The sequence below is a fragment of the Plasmodium malariae genome (assembly GCF_900090045.1).
Source record: "Plasmodium malariae genome assembly, chromosome: 12".
Taxonomy (NCBI): domain Eukaryota; phylum Apicomplexa; class Aconoidasida; order Haemosporida; family Plasmodiidae; genus Plasmodium; species Plasmodium malariae.
This window is the reverse complement of record NC_041786.1, coordinates 2,845,989-2,862,914: the sequence shown is the minus strand read 5'-3', so window position 1 is coordinate 2,862,914 and position 16,926 is coordinate 2,845,989. Positions and strand designations below refer to the sequence as shown.

General features: G+C 27.0%; 4 protein-coding genes across 4 annotated transcripts; 2 read left to right on the top strand and 2 right to left on the bottom strand.

Annotated features, from left to right (window-relative positions):
* Nucleotides 1-417: 417 nt before the first annotated feature.
* Nucleotides 418-3,627, bottom strand: PmUG01_12071900 (histidine--tRNA ligase, putative; the record flags this gene model as incomplete). Its single annotated transcript, XM_029006960.1, has 1 exon — nt 418-3,627. The coding sequence occupies one exon, from the start codon at nt 3,625-3,627 to the stop codon at nt 418-420; it is 3,210 nt and encodes a 1,069-aa protein (XP_028863397.1).
* Nucleotides 3,628-6,276: 2,649 nt separating this feature from the next.
* On the top strand, nt 6,277-9,351 carry MAK5 (ATP-dependent RNA helicase MAK5, putative; the record flags this gene model as incomplete). The annotated part of the gene is made up of 3 exons (XM_029006959.1): nt 6,277-6,296; nt 6,469-8,723; nt 8,987-9,351. The coding sequence occupies 3 exons, from the start codon at nt 6,277-6,279 to the stop codon at nt 9,349-9,351; spliced, it is 2,640 nt and encodes an 879-aa protein (XP_028863396.1).
* Nucleotides 9,352-10,920: 1,569 nt separating this feature from the next.
* On the top strand, nt 10,921-13,174 carry PmUG01_12071700 (mitochondrial ribosomal protein S29 precursor, putative; the record flags this gene model as incomplete). Its single annotated transcript, XM_029006958.1, has 2 exons — nt 10,921-12,769; nt 13,128-13,174. The coding sequence occupies 2 exons, from the start codon at nt 10,921-10,923 to the stop codon at nt 13,172-13,174; spliced, it is 1,896 nt and encodes a 631-aa protein (XP_028863395.1).
* Nucleotides 13,175-14,407: 1,233 nt separating this feature from the next.
* On the bottom strand, nt 14,408-16,843 carry CLK1 (protein serine/threonine kinase-1, putative; the record flags this gene model as incomplete). The annotated part of the gene is made up of 1 exon (XM_029006957.1): nt 14,408-16,843. The coding sequence occupies one exon, from the start codon at nt 16,841-16,843 to the stop codon at nt 14,408-14,410; it is 2,436 nt and encodes an 811-aa protein (XP_028863394.1).
* Nucleotides 16,844-16,926: the final 83 nt, after the last annotated feature.

Genomic DNA, 16,926 nt, shown 5'->3' with positions numbered 1-16,926 from the left:
GACAGATCACTATTTTGTTATCCTATCATTTTATTTTACTATTTCATTTGATTATTTCATTTTACTATTTCATTTGATTATTTCATTTTACTATTTCATTTGATTATTTCATTTTACTATTTCATTTGATTATTTCATTTTACTATTTCATTTGATTATTTCATTTTACTATTTTATTTCATTATTTCATTTGATTATTTCATTTTACTATTTTATTTTACTATTTTATTATATATTTTTTTTTTTTTTTTATTTTTACTGTGTTTATTTCCCCGTTAAATGCTCAAAATAAAATAAACGCAAGAGAAACAATACATCATATAACCGGTTTAATCTCCTGCTAGAGGCACATATAAGAGGAAGAAGGGGAAAGGAAGGCTATTATTAACAAAAAGTAACTTCTTACATTCATGTAATTTATTCTTTCGTTCTCTCAAATAGGATATTCATAACATTCTGTTTCCACGTTAAATTATGCTTGAAATAATTTTTTACTTCATTGACACAATCATTTAGACTTATTTCTTTTTCTCCAAATGATCTGTCCTTATCTAAAGTAAGTTCTCGTAATTTTATAATTCCCTTTTCAATTTCATCACCGATAATGACAACAAGCGGTATTTGTTTTTCTAAAGCATAAATCAGTTGCTTCTGTATTTTTTGATCCTGCACATATATAAATTCCGTACAAATATTTTGATCCCATAATTTTTTGCACAACTCAATGGTTTCCGTAAAACTGTCTTTCTTTGCATGACATATAAGAACTTCAATTGAATTGTCTTTGAGCTTATACTTCGATGAGCTGCTACTAGTCGTGACAACATTACATATCATTGAATTGTTATTTGTTCCGCTAATACCTTCATTGAGTGTATCCTTATTTTGTGCTGTACCTTTACAATGGCTACTATCATTTCTGCTATTAGCTTCCTCTGGGGTAAGAATTTTCTCCTTTACCTTATCCTCGGCAATGGCTATTATTCGTTCTATCCCGATAGAAGCACCAACAGACGGTATGTATTCTTTTCTTCTGTTTCTTATGAGATAATCATACCTCCCCCCTGCGGCGATACTACCTAATCCTGTTTCTGAAAGAAGAACAAATTCAAATATGATTCCAGTATAATAATCTAAACCTCTGGCTAATGACAAATCTAATGTAAAATGATTAATCATGTTAAAACGTTTAAGCAATTCAAAAATGTTTTCTAAATGATTTATCACTACATTGATTTCATTCTTATAACATTGATCAAAAGTAGATTCATTTAAATCATTTCTCAAAAATTCAATAACTAAGAATGGAGATAAACTTAACGTTTTTGAAATGTATGCTTCAATTTTATCCACAGATTCTACAGGGATTCCTTTTTCATTTAGTAACTCGTCCCTAAATTGCTGAAATGTTATTTTGTCTAATTTGTCTATACTGCTTGATATAGTTTTAACTTTATCTTTATGAATATTACAAGAGAGGAGCATATATTCCAATATTTTTCTGTGGTTAACTTTACAATTAAAATTACCTATAACATTTTTTAAATTATTTAATATATCCCAAAAGATAAATAAAATATGAAAGTCGGTACGAAGCGTATCATATTTTCCTACTATGTCAAAATCACATTGATAAAACTCTCGAAATCTACCTCTATTCATACTTGGTTCATCCCTTCTATATACTTTTCCTATATGAAATCTTTTTAAAGCATTTACATTATTCGTATTAACAAAACGATATAAAGGAACAGTTAAATCATATCTTAAGGATAAGTTTTCTCCACCCTGATCCTTTAGATCAAATATTAATTTGGAATCTTCTCCATATTTGTCCATCAATGTTTCTTTTAATTCAAATATAGGTGTATCTATTTCTACTGCACCGTGTATTAAAAATTTCCTTTTAATGAAATCGAAAAATATATTTCTTAACTGCATATCTTCTCCTGTAAAATCCTTTGCCCCTTTTGGCACTTTCAAATTAAAGTTTATATTTTTCTGAATTAGTATTTCACTTATATCATCCACAAATTTGTAAGGTATAAAATGTTCACTAAGGATATTAAAAAGGTGATTACTCACAATTTTGTTATCTTTCATTAATACTAGTTTGTCTTTTTCATTATATATATTTAATTTTGATTTACCATTAGGTGAGATAAGTGAATAGAGAAAATTTTTAAATTCAAGACATCCAATACCAATATTATGAACACAACCAGACACTTTTTTATTCTTCAGAATATGAGCTAAAGCTTTGTTATATGCTTTTATATCATACAAGATGTTCATGTGCATAATTATATCTGTTAAAAGAATTAACAGCTCGTTGAATACTATATTCATATCTTTCAGTTTATGAAATTCGTTTGAATATGAGATGTTTACAAACTTTTTCTCAACACTCCTCAGATATTTTTCTTCATATAATTCGGTAAGGTAGATCTTCAAGCTGTTCACTCCCACCATAGTATTATTACCGCTGTTACTATTATTACCCCTGTCATTATTATTACAATTATTATCATTATACACGACGACAAAACCGCTAGTGGGAGGCTTCTTCAAATCGGCGTGGTCATTCGTAATTACCTCATTGGATGTGATAAAATCATGCAAATTATTAACAAATAAAGGTACAATTTTAGTTGCAATATCTAGAATGTTTTTTGTAAGAATATATAAGTTTTCATTGATACCTCTACATAAAATATTAATATATATACTTATTGAATTCATTTCTTCCGTATATTCATGTTTATTATCATCTAAACTATTTTTAAAGTTCTGATTAATTAAGGTCATAATATAATTACAGTCATCCGTTAACTTACTTTGTGCATAAACAAATAACATGATATTTGAACTGAAATTTTTAGAAAGTTCCTTGTCTTTTTCAATTTTCGAATCGTGAATCATCCACTTAATTTTCGATATTATATCATTTATTGAATGTATGTTACTATTATTTACATTGTTATTAAATGTATTCTTAAATAAGACATCACAATTAATATTAAATAACTCCAGAATATTACATAAACAACATGTTAAATATTTACATAAAGAATACGTTTTATGTGTATTCAGAAATAACATGCTACATTTTTCAATAACGACATTTATAGAAGACTTAAAATGACTCATATTATATTCTACCTTACCACATTGTTTTAAATTTGAAATAAAAAATTTTTTTAATGTTACACTATACATATCGTTTTCCTTAAAAATTATATTAGAAGAACAATATGTCGTATTGTTTATAGAACTACAAACATTTCTTATTAAATTTATATCTAAATTATTTTTAAATCTTAATATATTGATTAGGAAAAAAAAATATAAGCATTTTAGTTCATCCATATTATAACATAAAGAGTTCATCATCTTAACACCTCTTACTTCCTCATTCTTTTCTTTATCTTTTGAACACACTTCCGTAACAACACCATGTGATCCATCCACTTTTTCTAATTCTTGTATATTTATTTTATTGTCGTTTAATTTATAAACACAGTCCTTAAAACTAGAGGGTTCCAATTTTAAGTTCCTTCCATATATGCTTACTTCCAAAACATCCCTAGTATTAAAGATTTTATTTTTATATACACTTATGCTCATTTTTGTTATGTTACAATTCGGTACTACTCTTTTAAAATTCTTTTTTTGACAAAAAAAAATTTTTTTTTTTTCGGGGTGTCTTAAACGAAATGACAAATTTGAAAAAAAATATTTATGAGACATAAAAACAGCATTCTTCCTAGATGTTGACGATTAGGGAGTAAAAATTGAACTAAGTGCATTCACTTTCAGCAAGGATAATCACGGTAACGGGTAATTGGAGTATATGAAAGCGTATATATGTAAATGCATTTGTGGATTTACGTAGCAATTTTGCAATTTTTTGAGCTAACATACATACATAAAAAGGTGCGCATGTACTATGTATGTATTTACAATGCACGCATGTGCTAGGTGTTCATGTACTACGTGTTTATGTACTATATGTTTACGTACTATACGTTTACGTACTATATGTTTACGTACTATACGTTTACGTACTATATATTTACGTACTATACGTTTACGTACTATATATTTACGTACTATACGTTTACGTACTATATATTTACGTACTATACGTTTACGTACTATATATTTACGTACTATGCATGTACATGCTATGTATTTATATTCTATGTATATGTGCTTATGTATTAAATTATGTACTTTTTTTATGCAAAAATATGTATATATATATGTACATGTATAACGCTTATGTATGCGACAATTCTGCAATTTTTTACGAAAAGTACACATATATGTATGAGCATATGTATACATATACTTGCTCTTACTTATTTGTAAATAGAAAAATATGTATTTGAACTTTCTCTTTAACTATGTTTAACATTAAAAACTAGAATCCTAGCATTCTGAATTGTTTTTTCTGCTTCATTTTCTTAAAATTTGTTTTATATTTTTACTTTTTCAAAATTAAGAGGCACCGTGAAGAGAGTAGTACACAAATAAAAAACTGGATACACAATAAATATGCTAGTGCATAACGTCAGCAGAACTGTTAGAAAAAAAAAAAAAAAAAGAGTCGTACCTCGATTCTTGGAATTTACATGATGTTTTTATGTCTCCATCAGCCACTTGTTAATTTGTTTTGTTATTTTTTTTTTTTTTTTTGTTTTAACAATTGTGTCAAATTATTTTTTTTTTTTGAAAATAAAATTATGATCTACTCAAAAAATGATATACAAAATTTTATTTTTTTATTTTTTTATTTTTATTTTTTTTTGAAATCTTTTCTTTTTTTATTTTTCATTCTTACTGTTGTTGTAATTTAAAAGAACTAATACTTTATTTTCCTTTGTGTATTTAGGAATAAAATATATTTTGTTTTCTTTGAAACAAGTTCAATTTTGATTAAAAAAGGAACTGATTATAATAAAACACAAAAAAAGGAAAGCATAAATAAGGAAAAAAAGAAAAAAGGAAAAAAAGAAGATGATTTATGAAGAAGTTACACTTGCGCCTGCTCTCCTCAAACAGTAAGGCAGCAATTATAAACATAAATACTTATTTGAGCATATATAAAAATTGTGCTTTATTATAGAAATATGTGCATATACATTTACATAAATATGTATGCGCATGAGATAAATGGAGTAATGCTATCTTTATATTTTACATTAGAGAAGATTGCATTTATTGCTGTGTTTTTATCTCCAAGCCTTTTTTTAAATGAGGCGAACATGCTTTTCAACTTATGCGTACATAATTATATGCATATACAAAAGTACCTATATATATTTATATACATATAAATAAATACCCATATGTATATGTATGTATATAGAGAGAGATAAATACCCATATGTATATGTATGTATATAGAGAGAGATAAATACCCATATGTATATATATGTATATAGAGAGAGATAAATACCCATATGTATGTATAAGTACCGATATTTATGTATAGATACATATTGTATGAATGGCCAAAAAGTAGTACATGCATGTAAAAAAATGTAGTAACCAAAGCGAAGCCACGGAATTTCGTGCATATAAAATTATAATGCCACTTTGTATGACATAAATATATATTTAATATATTTATACACATATTATATGTATAACAAAAAAGTGCATATATATAATAAAATATAGTATGCAGGGCCACGAATTTTATGAATATGAAATTATATACCAGTTTGCATGATATAAATATATATACATACGTATATGATATGTATGTCAAAAAAGTAGTACATTCATGAAAAAAAAATGGAGTACTAATGGCCCTGAATTTTAGGCATATGAAATTATATGCATGTTTGTATAGTTATATATATATATATGTATGTTTACACATGATATATGTATGTCGAGAAAGTACATGTGCAAAAATATGCCACCCACTGCCTAAAATTTTTTTCTTATGATATTATATGCATTTTAGTATAGTTATATATATATATATATATATGTGTACACATATTATATGTATGTCGAAAAAGTACATTTATGTAAAATTATATAGCATCCTATGTCCTTAATTTTATTCATATGAAATTTTATGTCAATGTGCATGATATAAGTAAATATATATAAACATATATTATATATATATGTAAAAACAAAAAAAAAAAAAAAAAAAAAAAAAAAAATTTGCACATATATACATAATGTTTTTAATTTAAACGTTCCCATAACAAACGCATAAGCTCAAAAATGTGTATTCATTCTTCTCATTATATGACACTTTTTACGTCTGCGTCCTTTTACCGCCTTCATCAAAATGGGAGTATTAATATTTGTTATTATTCTTTATCATTACACTAATTTTTTGTGAATTTATTATTATCATTATTACTATTTTTATTTTATTATTTTTTTTTCTTAATTTATTTTTTATTTTATATTTTTTTCTCCCCCTTCGTTATGTAGACTGAAAAAGGAAGGACTGGTGTCAATTGAGAAAGCAAATCCTGTTAACTTAAAAATACTGTGTGAAGATGACTTGAAAAAAACAGAACAGGAAAAGACTGCGGATTTTAGTGAGGATAAAAAAGAGGAGGTGAAAGAAAAAACGAAAAAAAATTCCAAAAAATTAGTTCTGAATAAAACAAAGAAAGCAAAAAAGACCCCATCACAAGCTGACGAAAAAAATTCGGAAAAGGGCGAACTAATTAAAGTTGGAAAAAAGAAAATTAACAAAAAGGAAGAGAACAAAAAGGAAGAAAACAAAAAGAGGGAGGATAAAAAGGAAGAGGACAAAAAGGAAGAGGACAAAAAGGAAGAGGACAACAGGGAAGAGGAAAGAGAGGAAGTGCAAAACAAGGAAGAGGAAAGAGAGGAAGTGCAAAACAAGGAAGTGCAAAACAAGGAAGAGGATAACAGGGAAGAGGATAACAGGGAAGAGGATAACAGGGAAGAGGATAACAGGGAAGAGGACAACAGGGAAGAGGATAACAGGGAAGAGGATAACAGGGAAGAGGACAACAGGGAAGAGGATAACAGGGAAGAGAACAACAAGGAAAAGATAAAAAAGGATGAAAAAAAAAAGAGAAGAAAGAGAAAAAGAAAGAACAAAAATAGAAGACTTCTGAAAAGCGCAGAGGAAGAAGAGGAGAGCTCAAAAAAGAAAAAAGTTGTAAGCAAAAAGAAAATAAATAAAAAGGCGGAAAAATCACAAAAAGAAAATAAAAAAAGACAAATAAAGAATAAACGAAATGGTACTAAAGGGGAGGACAGTTTGAATAAGAATAATGAAAATAAAAAAAAAGAAAGATTTGATATACATGCACTTATTAATAATGAAGACAGTTTTAAGAACATAAAGGATATTAAATGCTTAATAGTTTACAAAAGATGGAATATGAATAAATCAATAGACATATTTTACAGCATATTGAAAGGCTTATATGACAACAAATTTTGGAAGCCAACAGAAATTCAAATGAAGACATTGGAAGAGGCAATAAGTTTTAAAAACGACATCGTAGCTATATCAAAAACAGGTACAGGAAAAACATTAACCTTCTGCTTGCCGATATTAAATAATTTAGTAAAGAAAAAATTAATGGAATATGCAAAAAAACAAAAAAGCCCACAAAAATTTAGAGGTTTAATATTAGTACCAACCAGGGAATTAGCTCTTCAGATATTAAACCATTTCGGGTATATAAATAAATATATTAATTTGTATATTACAACATTAATAGGAGGTATAAATATTAACAAACAGAAAAGAATTATATCCAAGAAACCAGAAATAATTATATGTACACCTGGAAGACTAAGATATTTCTTAGAATTAGAGGAAAAAATTAATTATATATTTGAAATGAAAAACATCAGATATTTTGCTTGCGATGAAATTGACAAAATGATTGAAACGTCGTTTATAAAGGATATAAGCTTTATTTCGAAACATTTATATAAGTCTGTAGGGGGTAAGAAAAGAAAATTTGTACAGACCTTTCTTATATCGGCTACATTAGGTTTAACAGTTCAGCTGCAAAATGAAAATCTAGCTAAATTTTTGAATGTTGTTACAATACGAAAGGAAAATTCAACTGTTATCAATATATCGGATGAAAATGCAGGTAATGGTAGTAATTCTAATTGCATCTTACCAGCGGGTCTTACATTAAATATAGCAAAATGTGAAAAATCGAAAATTTTGCAAAAACTTTATTATTTGTTAACATTATATTTTAACAATGAATTAACAAGTAATGATGATAAGAAAAAGGTTGAGACGAATGAGGAGGAGAAAAAGGAGGTGAACATGAATGAGAAAATGCAGAATGAGGAAGATAAAGAAGAGGACAATATCAAAAAAGTAATTATTTTCGTGAACACAATTAAAAGGACAAGAGAGCTTTTTACAGTATTTCGATATTTATTTTTTGACCAAGCTCTAGAAACATCTTTGCCAAAAAAACATAGAAGTAATATAGTTTTAAAAAACAAAGTAAAATTCTTTTCTGTACATTCCCAGCAAAAACTAAAATATCGAGTACAAAGTATATTCAACTTTTCCCAAAGCAATTGCAATTCTGTATTATTCTGTACCGATGTATTAAGTAGAGGAATAGATTTGGACAAATGCGATTTGATTATTCAGCTGAATTGTCCAGTCAACGATGTTACCTTCGTTCATAGATCAGGTCGCACGGCTAGAAATTTCAAGACGGGTAAAAATACATCTATACCTGGCACACATGCGTGCATAATTCGCTTATGTTATAGATATGTCTATGCCATATATATATACATGTATAAATGTATGCTCGCGCGCGTGCTGCATACCTCTAATTGCTTCTTGTACGAGAAATGTGAAATGGCCTTCTTTATTAACTTTTTTTCTTCATTTTGTATCATTTTTATTATTTTATTTTTTTTTTTATTTTGTTTTTATTCTGCTTTTATTTATTTTTCATTAAATTTTCCCATCCAGGTAAATGTATCTGTTTCGTAGCGGACGATGAGGTTTCAAAATGGGCAAACGCCTTAAAAAAAATAGGATTAAATTTTGAAGAACAAAAGGAACTTGAGGAGTTGAAAAGAATAGACGATAAAGATAGCACAAAAATAAAAAGAGCACTTTTATATTGTGCACAATTGGTGAAAATGAATAGGAAAATGAAAGAAAGAAGTTGTAAACTTTTTTTTCGTAAACTAGCAGAATTGGCAGATTTAGAAGGCGAATGTGATTTCAGCTCAGATTCAGATGATCAGTATGCAAACAAGGCTGATGAGGAAATTTATAAGCAAATGATTCACTCAAAAAAAATGTTATATAAAATTCTATACGAAGACTAAACAAAATTAAGTAGTATTCATTTTCATAATACAAAAGAGAAAAAAAATATATTTACAAAATGCTTCAAAAATGTAAGTTTCACTTAACAGTTGAAGTTTTGGAGTCCTTACATATTTTTAAATATTTTTATACGTCTTTATATATTTTTACATATCTTTATATATATTTACATATCTTTAAATATTCTTAAATATTTTTAAATGTTTTTAAATATTTTCATCTATATATATATATGTGCTTCTATATTTTTCAAAGATGAAAAATGCAAAAATTCCAAAATTTACAAGGTACAAATTTAGGAATAATTAAATCTACCATATTTAATGTTTATTTACGTACTATTTTTTTGTGCACATTTTTTTTAACACGCCAAATTTGGACATTCATCCCTTTCACAGTTGTCCATTGGTGAAACAAGATAGCTTATATTCGCTTCTTACATTTTTTACATTTCATTTAGCAGTTTTTTATTTTTTTTTTTTTTTTTTTTTCCACACCAAGTAGTTTCAATAATTGCAGTTTTTCTTCTAATTCAAAAAAATAAGCTTGTTTACCTTACAATTTAAAAAAAAAAAAAAAAAAAAAAAAACAGAAAAACAGAAAAACAGAAAAACAGAAAAACAGAAAAACAGAAAAACAGAAAAACAGAAAAACAGAAAAACAAAAATACAAACAAACTTTTAACTCCGAAGTAGAGACTATTTCTCAAAATATAAATATCGATGCAGTTCTTTAAGCTAACATAAGTGTCGTAGGAGATTCTTTTACATGTAAGAGTGTAAAAAGTAACCATTTATTGTATGTTTGTATAGTATTTTTTTTTTTTTTTTTTTTTTGACCTCACAGTTAAAATTAATAGTACCATATAATTTGTGCCGTAAAAACAAAGGCGTTAAACAATGGTAGACATATTTTTACGACATAATTATTGCCATTTCTAATGTCAACAAATGAATTATTAAATACTTTATTGCAACGTTTCAAAAGAATGTATATTTAAAAATGATCGAACACGGAATCGATATTGTTTTTTAATTTTCCCTCCTATCCCTCATAAAAATTTCTTTTGTTCTTATTTTCATCTTTTATTTTGTGTATATAATAAGAGGCCCTGTTACACATACATACAATACTATGTACAATAGTATATTTTCTCGTAAAGGTAGATGAATATTTCATTTTTTGTTTTTTTCCCACAAAAAGGAAAAATAATGCATCATTTATATTATTTGGTCCAATCGCATGTTCGAATTATTTCACTTTAGCACGTAGCGATATTTTCTTTTTTTTAACATTTTAATATGTATGCAGGAATGAATAAATGTTCCAAAGATGCGCATGTGAACGTGAACGCGAACACCAACTCGAACACTAACTCAAATTCTTCTTCCACTTTTGGTGCTATAAATTTTTACTTTTTCAGTAGAAGGAGAAATCAGTGTGTTTGTTTCTTTTCATTGACCTTTTCTTTATTATAATTGACCACTTACACAATTATTTATGATGAGAAACTATCCTTTTTCCTCATTTTTATTTTGTAATTTTTGTTCTTTTCCACACAAATTAATATGAAATCGCTGTCAGTGTTTGTTAGGAAAATTAACACATATAAAATTACATCGATTATTAACAATACTAAGGTTCACAAAACATACATAGAAAGAAATAGAAAAAATGAAGACGATATACATAACATATATAATAAAGAATTAGTTGCATTCCCATATGATGAAGATAGATATAGCAAGTTATTAAATATTCAAGTAAAGAAGGAGAAAAGGCATATGAATGATTTCTTTTTTAACTCAAATATATATATAAATGTGGAAAATGAGAAAATAAAAAATATAAAATCATCTGACTTTTGTATTGAAAATATAGATAAATATTTTCTTTTTGAAAAAGAATATTTGGATACATTTTTTCCCGAAGGGCTATCAGGAGAGCTCCCTAAGGATATATTAATGCATAACGGGGATACCGACAACTTGGACATGTTAATTAATGAAATAAAAAATAACAGTAATAGTAGTAGTACTGGTAGTAATATCAGTAGTAGTAGTAATAGTAATAGCAGTAGTAGTAGTAATAGTAGAAGTAGTAGTAGTAGTAGAAGTAGTAGTAATAGCAGTAGCGATACGCGTGATAAAAAGACTATAATGAACAACTTGCAGAATGTGAAAGGTGTCGGAATATTATACAGAAAATTAACGTATGAGATTATAAATGAATTATTACACTGCGCACAAGACTTTAAATCAAATAAGAAAAGAGATTCGTACGATTTAGATAATTATTTTTTACAAAAAAATATCATCTCACCGTATTATGATATAAGCGCTATGATGGAGAACAGTGCTACCATCAATGAGGGAGTAAAGGCAAACACTTTTTCCTATACTACACATACAGACAACAAATTAAGGATGAATAAAGATCATAACTGGGAGAACAATGAAAACATCTCTTCTTCATACAGAAGTAGGAGCATCTTAATAGACGGAAAAAGAGGTACAGGAAAGAGCTGCATATTAAATAGTGTTGTTTTGTGGGCAAAGCTAAACAACTGGTTTGTCATTTTTATACCTAATATGAAAAAGTATAAATTTGATATAAATGATATTGTTCGCAGTAATACTAATTTATATATCCAACCAGAGTTAAGCAGACAATTCCTTGAAGATATTGTAAAAGTTAATGAAAATTTTTTAAAAGAAATTAAAATAAATAAAAATATTTTAAATACTACTTGTTTAGATGGAACACATTTATTATACAATAAAAGAATATACGATGATATTATTAAAAAGACAATTAATGCAGAAATAGAAAATGATGAGACATATAACAGCATAAGTGAGAGAGAGAAAAATATGTTTAAGCAAAAATTATATAAATTTTATTATGACAATGTAAAAATTCCAAACATATTAGATAAATTTTCTATACCTCCTAATTTGTTAGAATTAGCAAATATTGGAATAAACAATGCTTCTTATGCAAATCTGTGTACATATGCATTATTTGAACATCTAAAAAGGCAAACTGAATTTCCTCTATTAATTGCAACAGATCAGTATAATTACTCCCTAAGTGTTTCTGAATATTTATCTATTAATTTTGAAAATACGAAATATAATGGCTATATACCAACCTACTACTTTACTATACCAAAATTATTACTACAGTGGAATGCCTCCAAATATAAAAGATGTGTTAAAATTGTAGCTACTTGTTGGGATAGGGAAAATCGAAGAAATTTTAGGCCTGACCTCCTTGGAATACACAAAAAAGAAATCAAGACTGTTCGTAATTACACTCTAAGAGAGTTCAAAAACTACGTTGCTCATTTGTTTAACCAAAATGTTATTTACAATTTTGACATTAATAAATTGGAATATTTCTACATGCTAACAGGTTAGTTTTATCTTGCTTGTTACGTTTCCCTGCCTTTTTTCGATTTTGAAAAATAGGCATCATGAGCCTATATATCTGCCGCTTAAATGTGCCCATAATTATATTATAAATGATCCCCATATATATTACTATGCCCCACGTATATTTCCATTCCCCACGTACATATCCATGCCCAACATACATATCCATGCCCAACATACATATACATACCCAACATACATATCCATACCCAACATACATATCAATACCCAACATACATATCCACGTCCCACTTAAATATCCATGCCCCAAGTGTACATTTTCAATGCCCGATGATATATAATTTAAAAAAAATATATTCTCTTTCTCTTTTTATTAGGCGGAAATGGGTTCCAAGCGAGAAAGCTCCTAACAACTTTGTACTGATCGGGTTAAAGTCTTAACGTCTTTTTAAGGACGAATCGAATAATAGAGCATTTCAAAAGGAAGGAAACAATTTTTAAAGAATACATTATATCTTCTTTTTTATTTATTTGCTTTTCCTTCTTTCTACATAAGGTATATTACTTTTTTTTAAAATGCCCTTAGAAAATGGTTTTTTTTTTTTTTTTTTTTTTTTTTTATCATGCTCCATTTGCAAATCTCCCACTTTTCCTTTTTTTTATATTTTCTTTGTGTATGTGTGTATCCTGTTATGTTACTTTCTGTATAGTACATTCGCTTAATACATTTTTACAAATGTATTCTTTGCATATATATATTTGCATATTTCATATTTGAATAATATTTTTTCAATGTATTATATTGTATTTGCTTAGTAATGTAATATACTGTATATTACACTTTTGATTTTTTGAAAACATACACAGAACCTTATTTGTCAATATAAAGTGGTGTACATTATAATTTACTCATAAAAAAAGTTTTATAACAAAATGTTGTATAAAGTAAAAAACTTGTTTACAGGTTTACAACAAAAAATCGGTAATGCAGTAGAAGTAAAAATGAAAAAAAAAAAAAAAAAAGGAAAAAAAAGAAATGCACGGTGTTTATATATCTACATGTGGGTACTTATTGGTTTAAATTTATCCTCTTACAATATAAAAAAGTAAAGAAATATTTGACAATATCCTGCATTGACATTACTAATTATGGGGGTTATATATATAAATATATATATATACAGATTTACATGTATGTAAAACAAATGTACGTACATATTTACATATATGTCGTACAAATGTTTATACACATATACGCGTATAAGTGGTACAAATATGTTTATACATAGTTACACGTATGTATACATACTAACTTTAAATAATACATTTTACTCCAAAAATGAGTACATAAAAAAGGTAAAGGACGGGGGAAAGGTATATTAAAACACAAATAACATATAATAAATTAAAAAAATAATAACAAATTAAAATGACTAGAGCAATCAACTTCGCACAAATTAAAATGAAATAGGAATAAAGAAGAATAAAATAAAATTCAGCTAAAATGATGGTAGCTCATTCAGCGCATCTGTAATTACCCCATATTGTCATAATTCCATACTGTGCATAATTCTATACTGTCCATAATTCCAAACTACCCTACGGATCACACGTTCTGAAGATATAAAAATGTTATGCTAATTTTCCATTGGACGAGTTAAAAATACTCATAATTTTGTTCAAGAAATTTGTGCTTTAATAATTCGGAAGGGGAAGATCTAAGAGCTGGATCAATTTGCAATATATTATATAAGAAATCACAAAATAAATCATGTTTAATAATTTTGTACAATGGTAAACACCTCTTAACATGCTTAACAGAATTTATACTGGATGCATTTTCTGGCCAAGCTAATCTTAATTGATCCTTATTTATATATTTTGATCCATTAGTTTTTGCAGCTTCGTATAGCATTTTTTTGGGTATTGGATGAATAATACTTTCCATCATAGCTAAATGTTCTAAATGTTCATGGGTTCTAAATAATAAGGAACCCGTATAAAGTTCAGCCAATACACAGCCAAAACTCCACATATCACTAGATACATCCCATCCTAAATTTAAAATAACTTCAGGAGCTCTGTATTGTCTTGTATTAATTATAGAACCATGATAATCACTTTTAAAAGTTGCACAGCCAAAGTCAATTAATTTAATACCTGTCGACTTAGTTCTGTAAATTTGTACTTTCCTTCCATCAGTAACTCTTCTGACTGTTGTTAATGTTTTTTCAAAATAAGGATCATCTAATAAAATATTTTCCGGCTTCAAATCCGTATGTGTTAAAGATAATTTCCGAAGATAATTTAATGCCTTCAAAATTTCTATACAATACAGTTTAATGTCCTCTATATGAAAACCATTGTAATTATTTTTTGTTATAATTTCATATAATGATGGACCCAAAGGCTCAAAAATTAAACACATGTGATCATAATACATAAACTTACCATGATATTTTACAATATTATTATTTTTAATATCATCATTTTGAATTTTTTTCAAAATGTCTGCTTCTATTTTTGCAGATTTCGTATATTTTTTTATATTTCTAATAACTTTCACTGCATAATATTTTTTCGTATCTAAATGTTGACAGAGCAAAACTCTTCCAAAAGTTCCATCCCCCATTTTACGTATAACAATATAACATTCATTTAATATCATTCCTTTTTTCCAACTAAAATGAACAATTTCATCATCTGAGTCATTATTTTCTTTTTTCTTTTTCTTTTTTTTCTTTATATCTTCTGTATAGGAAACTTTCGTTCTATTCCTCTTATTCACATTTTTTCTTCTACAATATATATCAGATGATTCTCTTGATATCGTTTTTTTATAAGAATCACTATATTTATCTATATGTTGTCTTTTTCTTTGCGAATAGGTATAATAACTATCTCTCCTTAGAGACATGCTTGAGCCTTTTCCGCGTATGCTGCTTCTTCTACTACTATTGCCACTGTAACCTCTACTACGCCTATTACTGAAGTGCCCCCTTTTTTTATTTCTATGAAATTTATTATTAAATGATACACCGGAACTTCTGTTTATTTTATCTTTATATCCAATGTGTCTACATCCTCGTTCGTTGTTTCCTCCACCTACTACTGCTCCTCCTCTTTCTCTTTCTGTTCCTTCTAATTCTTCCAGTTCTCCTTCCTCTTCCTCATCTTCTTCAAATTCTTTCCTTTCATAATTCCCATCCGATTTTCTTGAACCATCATCATGAGTGGTGATACTATTTCTATGAATTTGTGATTTACCTAATCGATTCTTGTCCTTATAACTAGTTTCTGCTCTACTTCTTATTGTATTATTGTTAACAGTATATCTATTATTTCGACTAAAATATCTTCTTTTGTTATATATTCTGTCTACGTACATTTCCTGGCTTTGCAATTTACTTCTGAAACTACTCCTACCATGATATATTTTCTTTTTCTTTAAAGTTGCTCCATCATTAAACAAGTAATATTCGTTATTATAAAAAATATTCCCTTGTCCAAAATGAGTGTCATAATTTCTTCTACCACTATATATTCTCTTCTTATAAGAATAATAATTTTTTTTTCTAGACAAATTATAATTTTTTACATACTTATTTTTATGATCTTCATTATTATATCCTGATTCTATATATACTTTATTATGATGTCTCTGATTCTTATCATATATTCTTTTCATAGAAGAATAACTACGCTTTTTCCAATTTTTATATTCTCTTATATTTTCTTCCTCATCATAATTTTTATATTTTTTTACAAACCTCGTTTTATGCTTCGAATTACTTAAACTTCTGTAACTTCTATAGCTTCTATATCTTTTATGTCTTAATAATTTATACCCATTATTGTTACTACTATTATTATTGGTATTATTATTGTATGCATTATAATTATTATTATTATATCTGTAATAGTTATTATTTCTCCTGGACTCATAATAATACCTATTGGGGCTATTATTTTTATATGTGTTTGAGAAACCCATGTATTTATTTTTTATATCGTTTATATAATTTCTACAATAATTATATATTCTATATTTATTATATTTTTCATTATTATCAATGTACTTGTCTTGTAACATTTTAACCTTTTACTTTTTCTTTTATATTAATATTTCTACTAAGATTTATGCATGTACAGCGTTCATGAAAAATCATCCGTTAT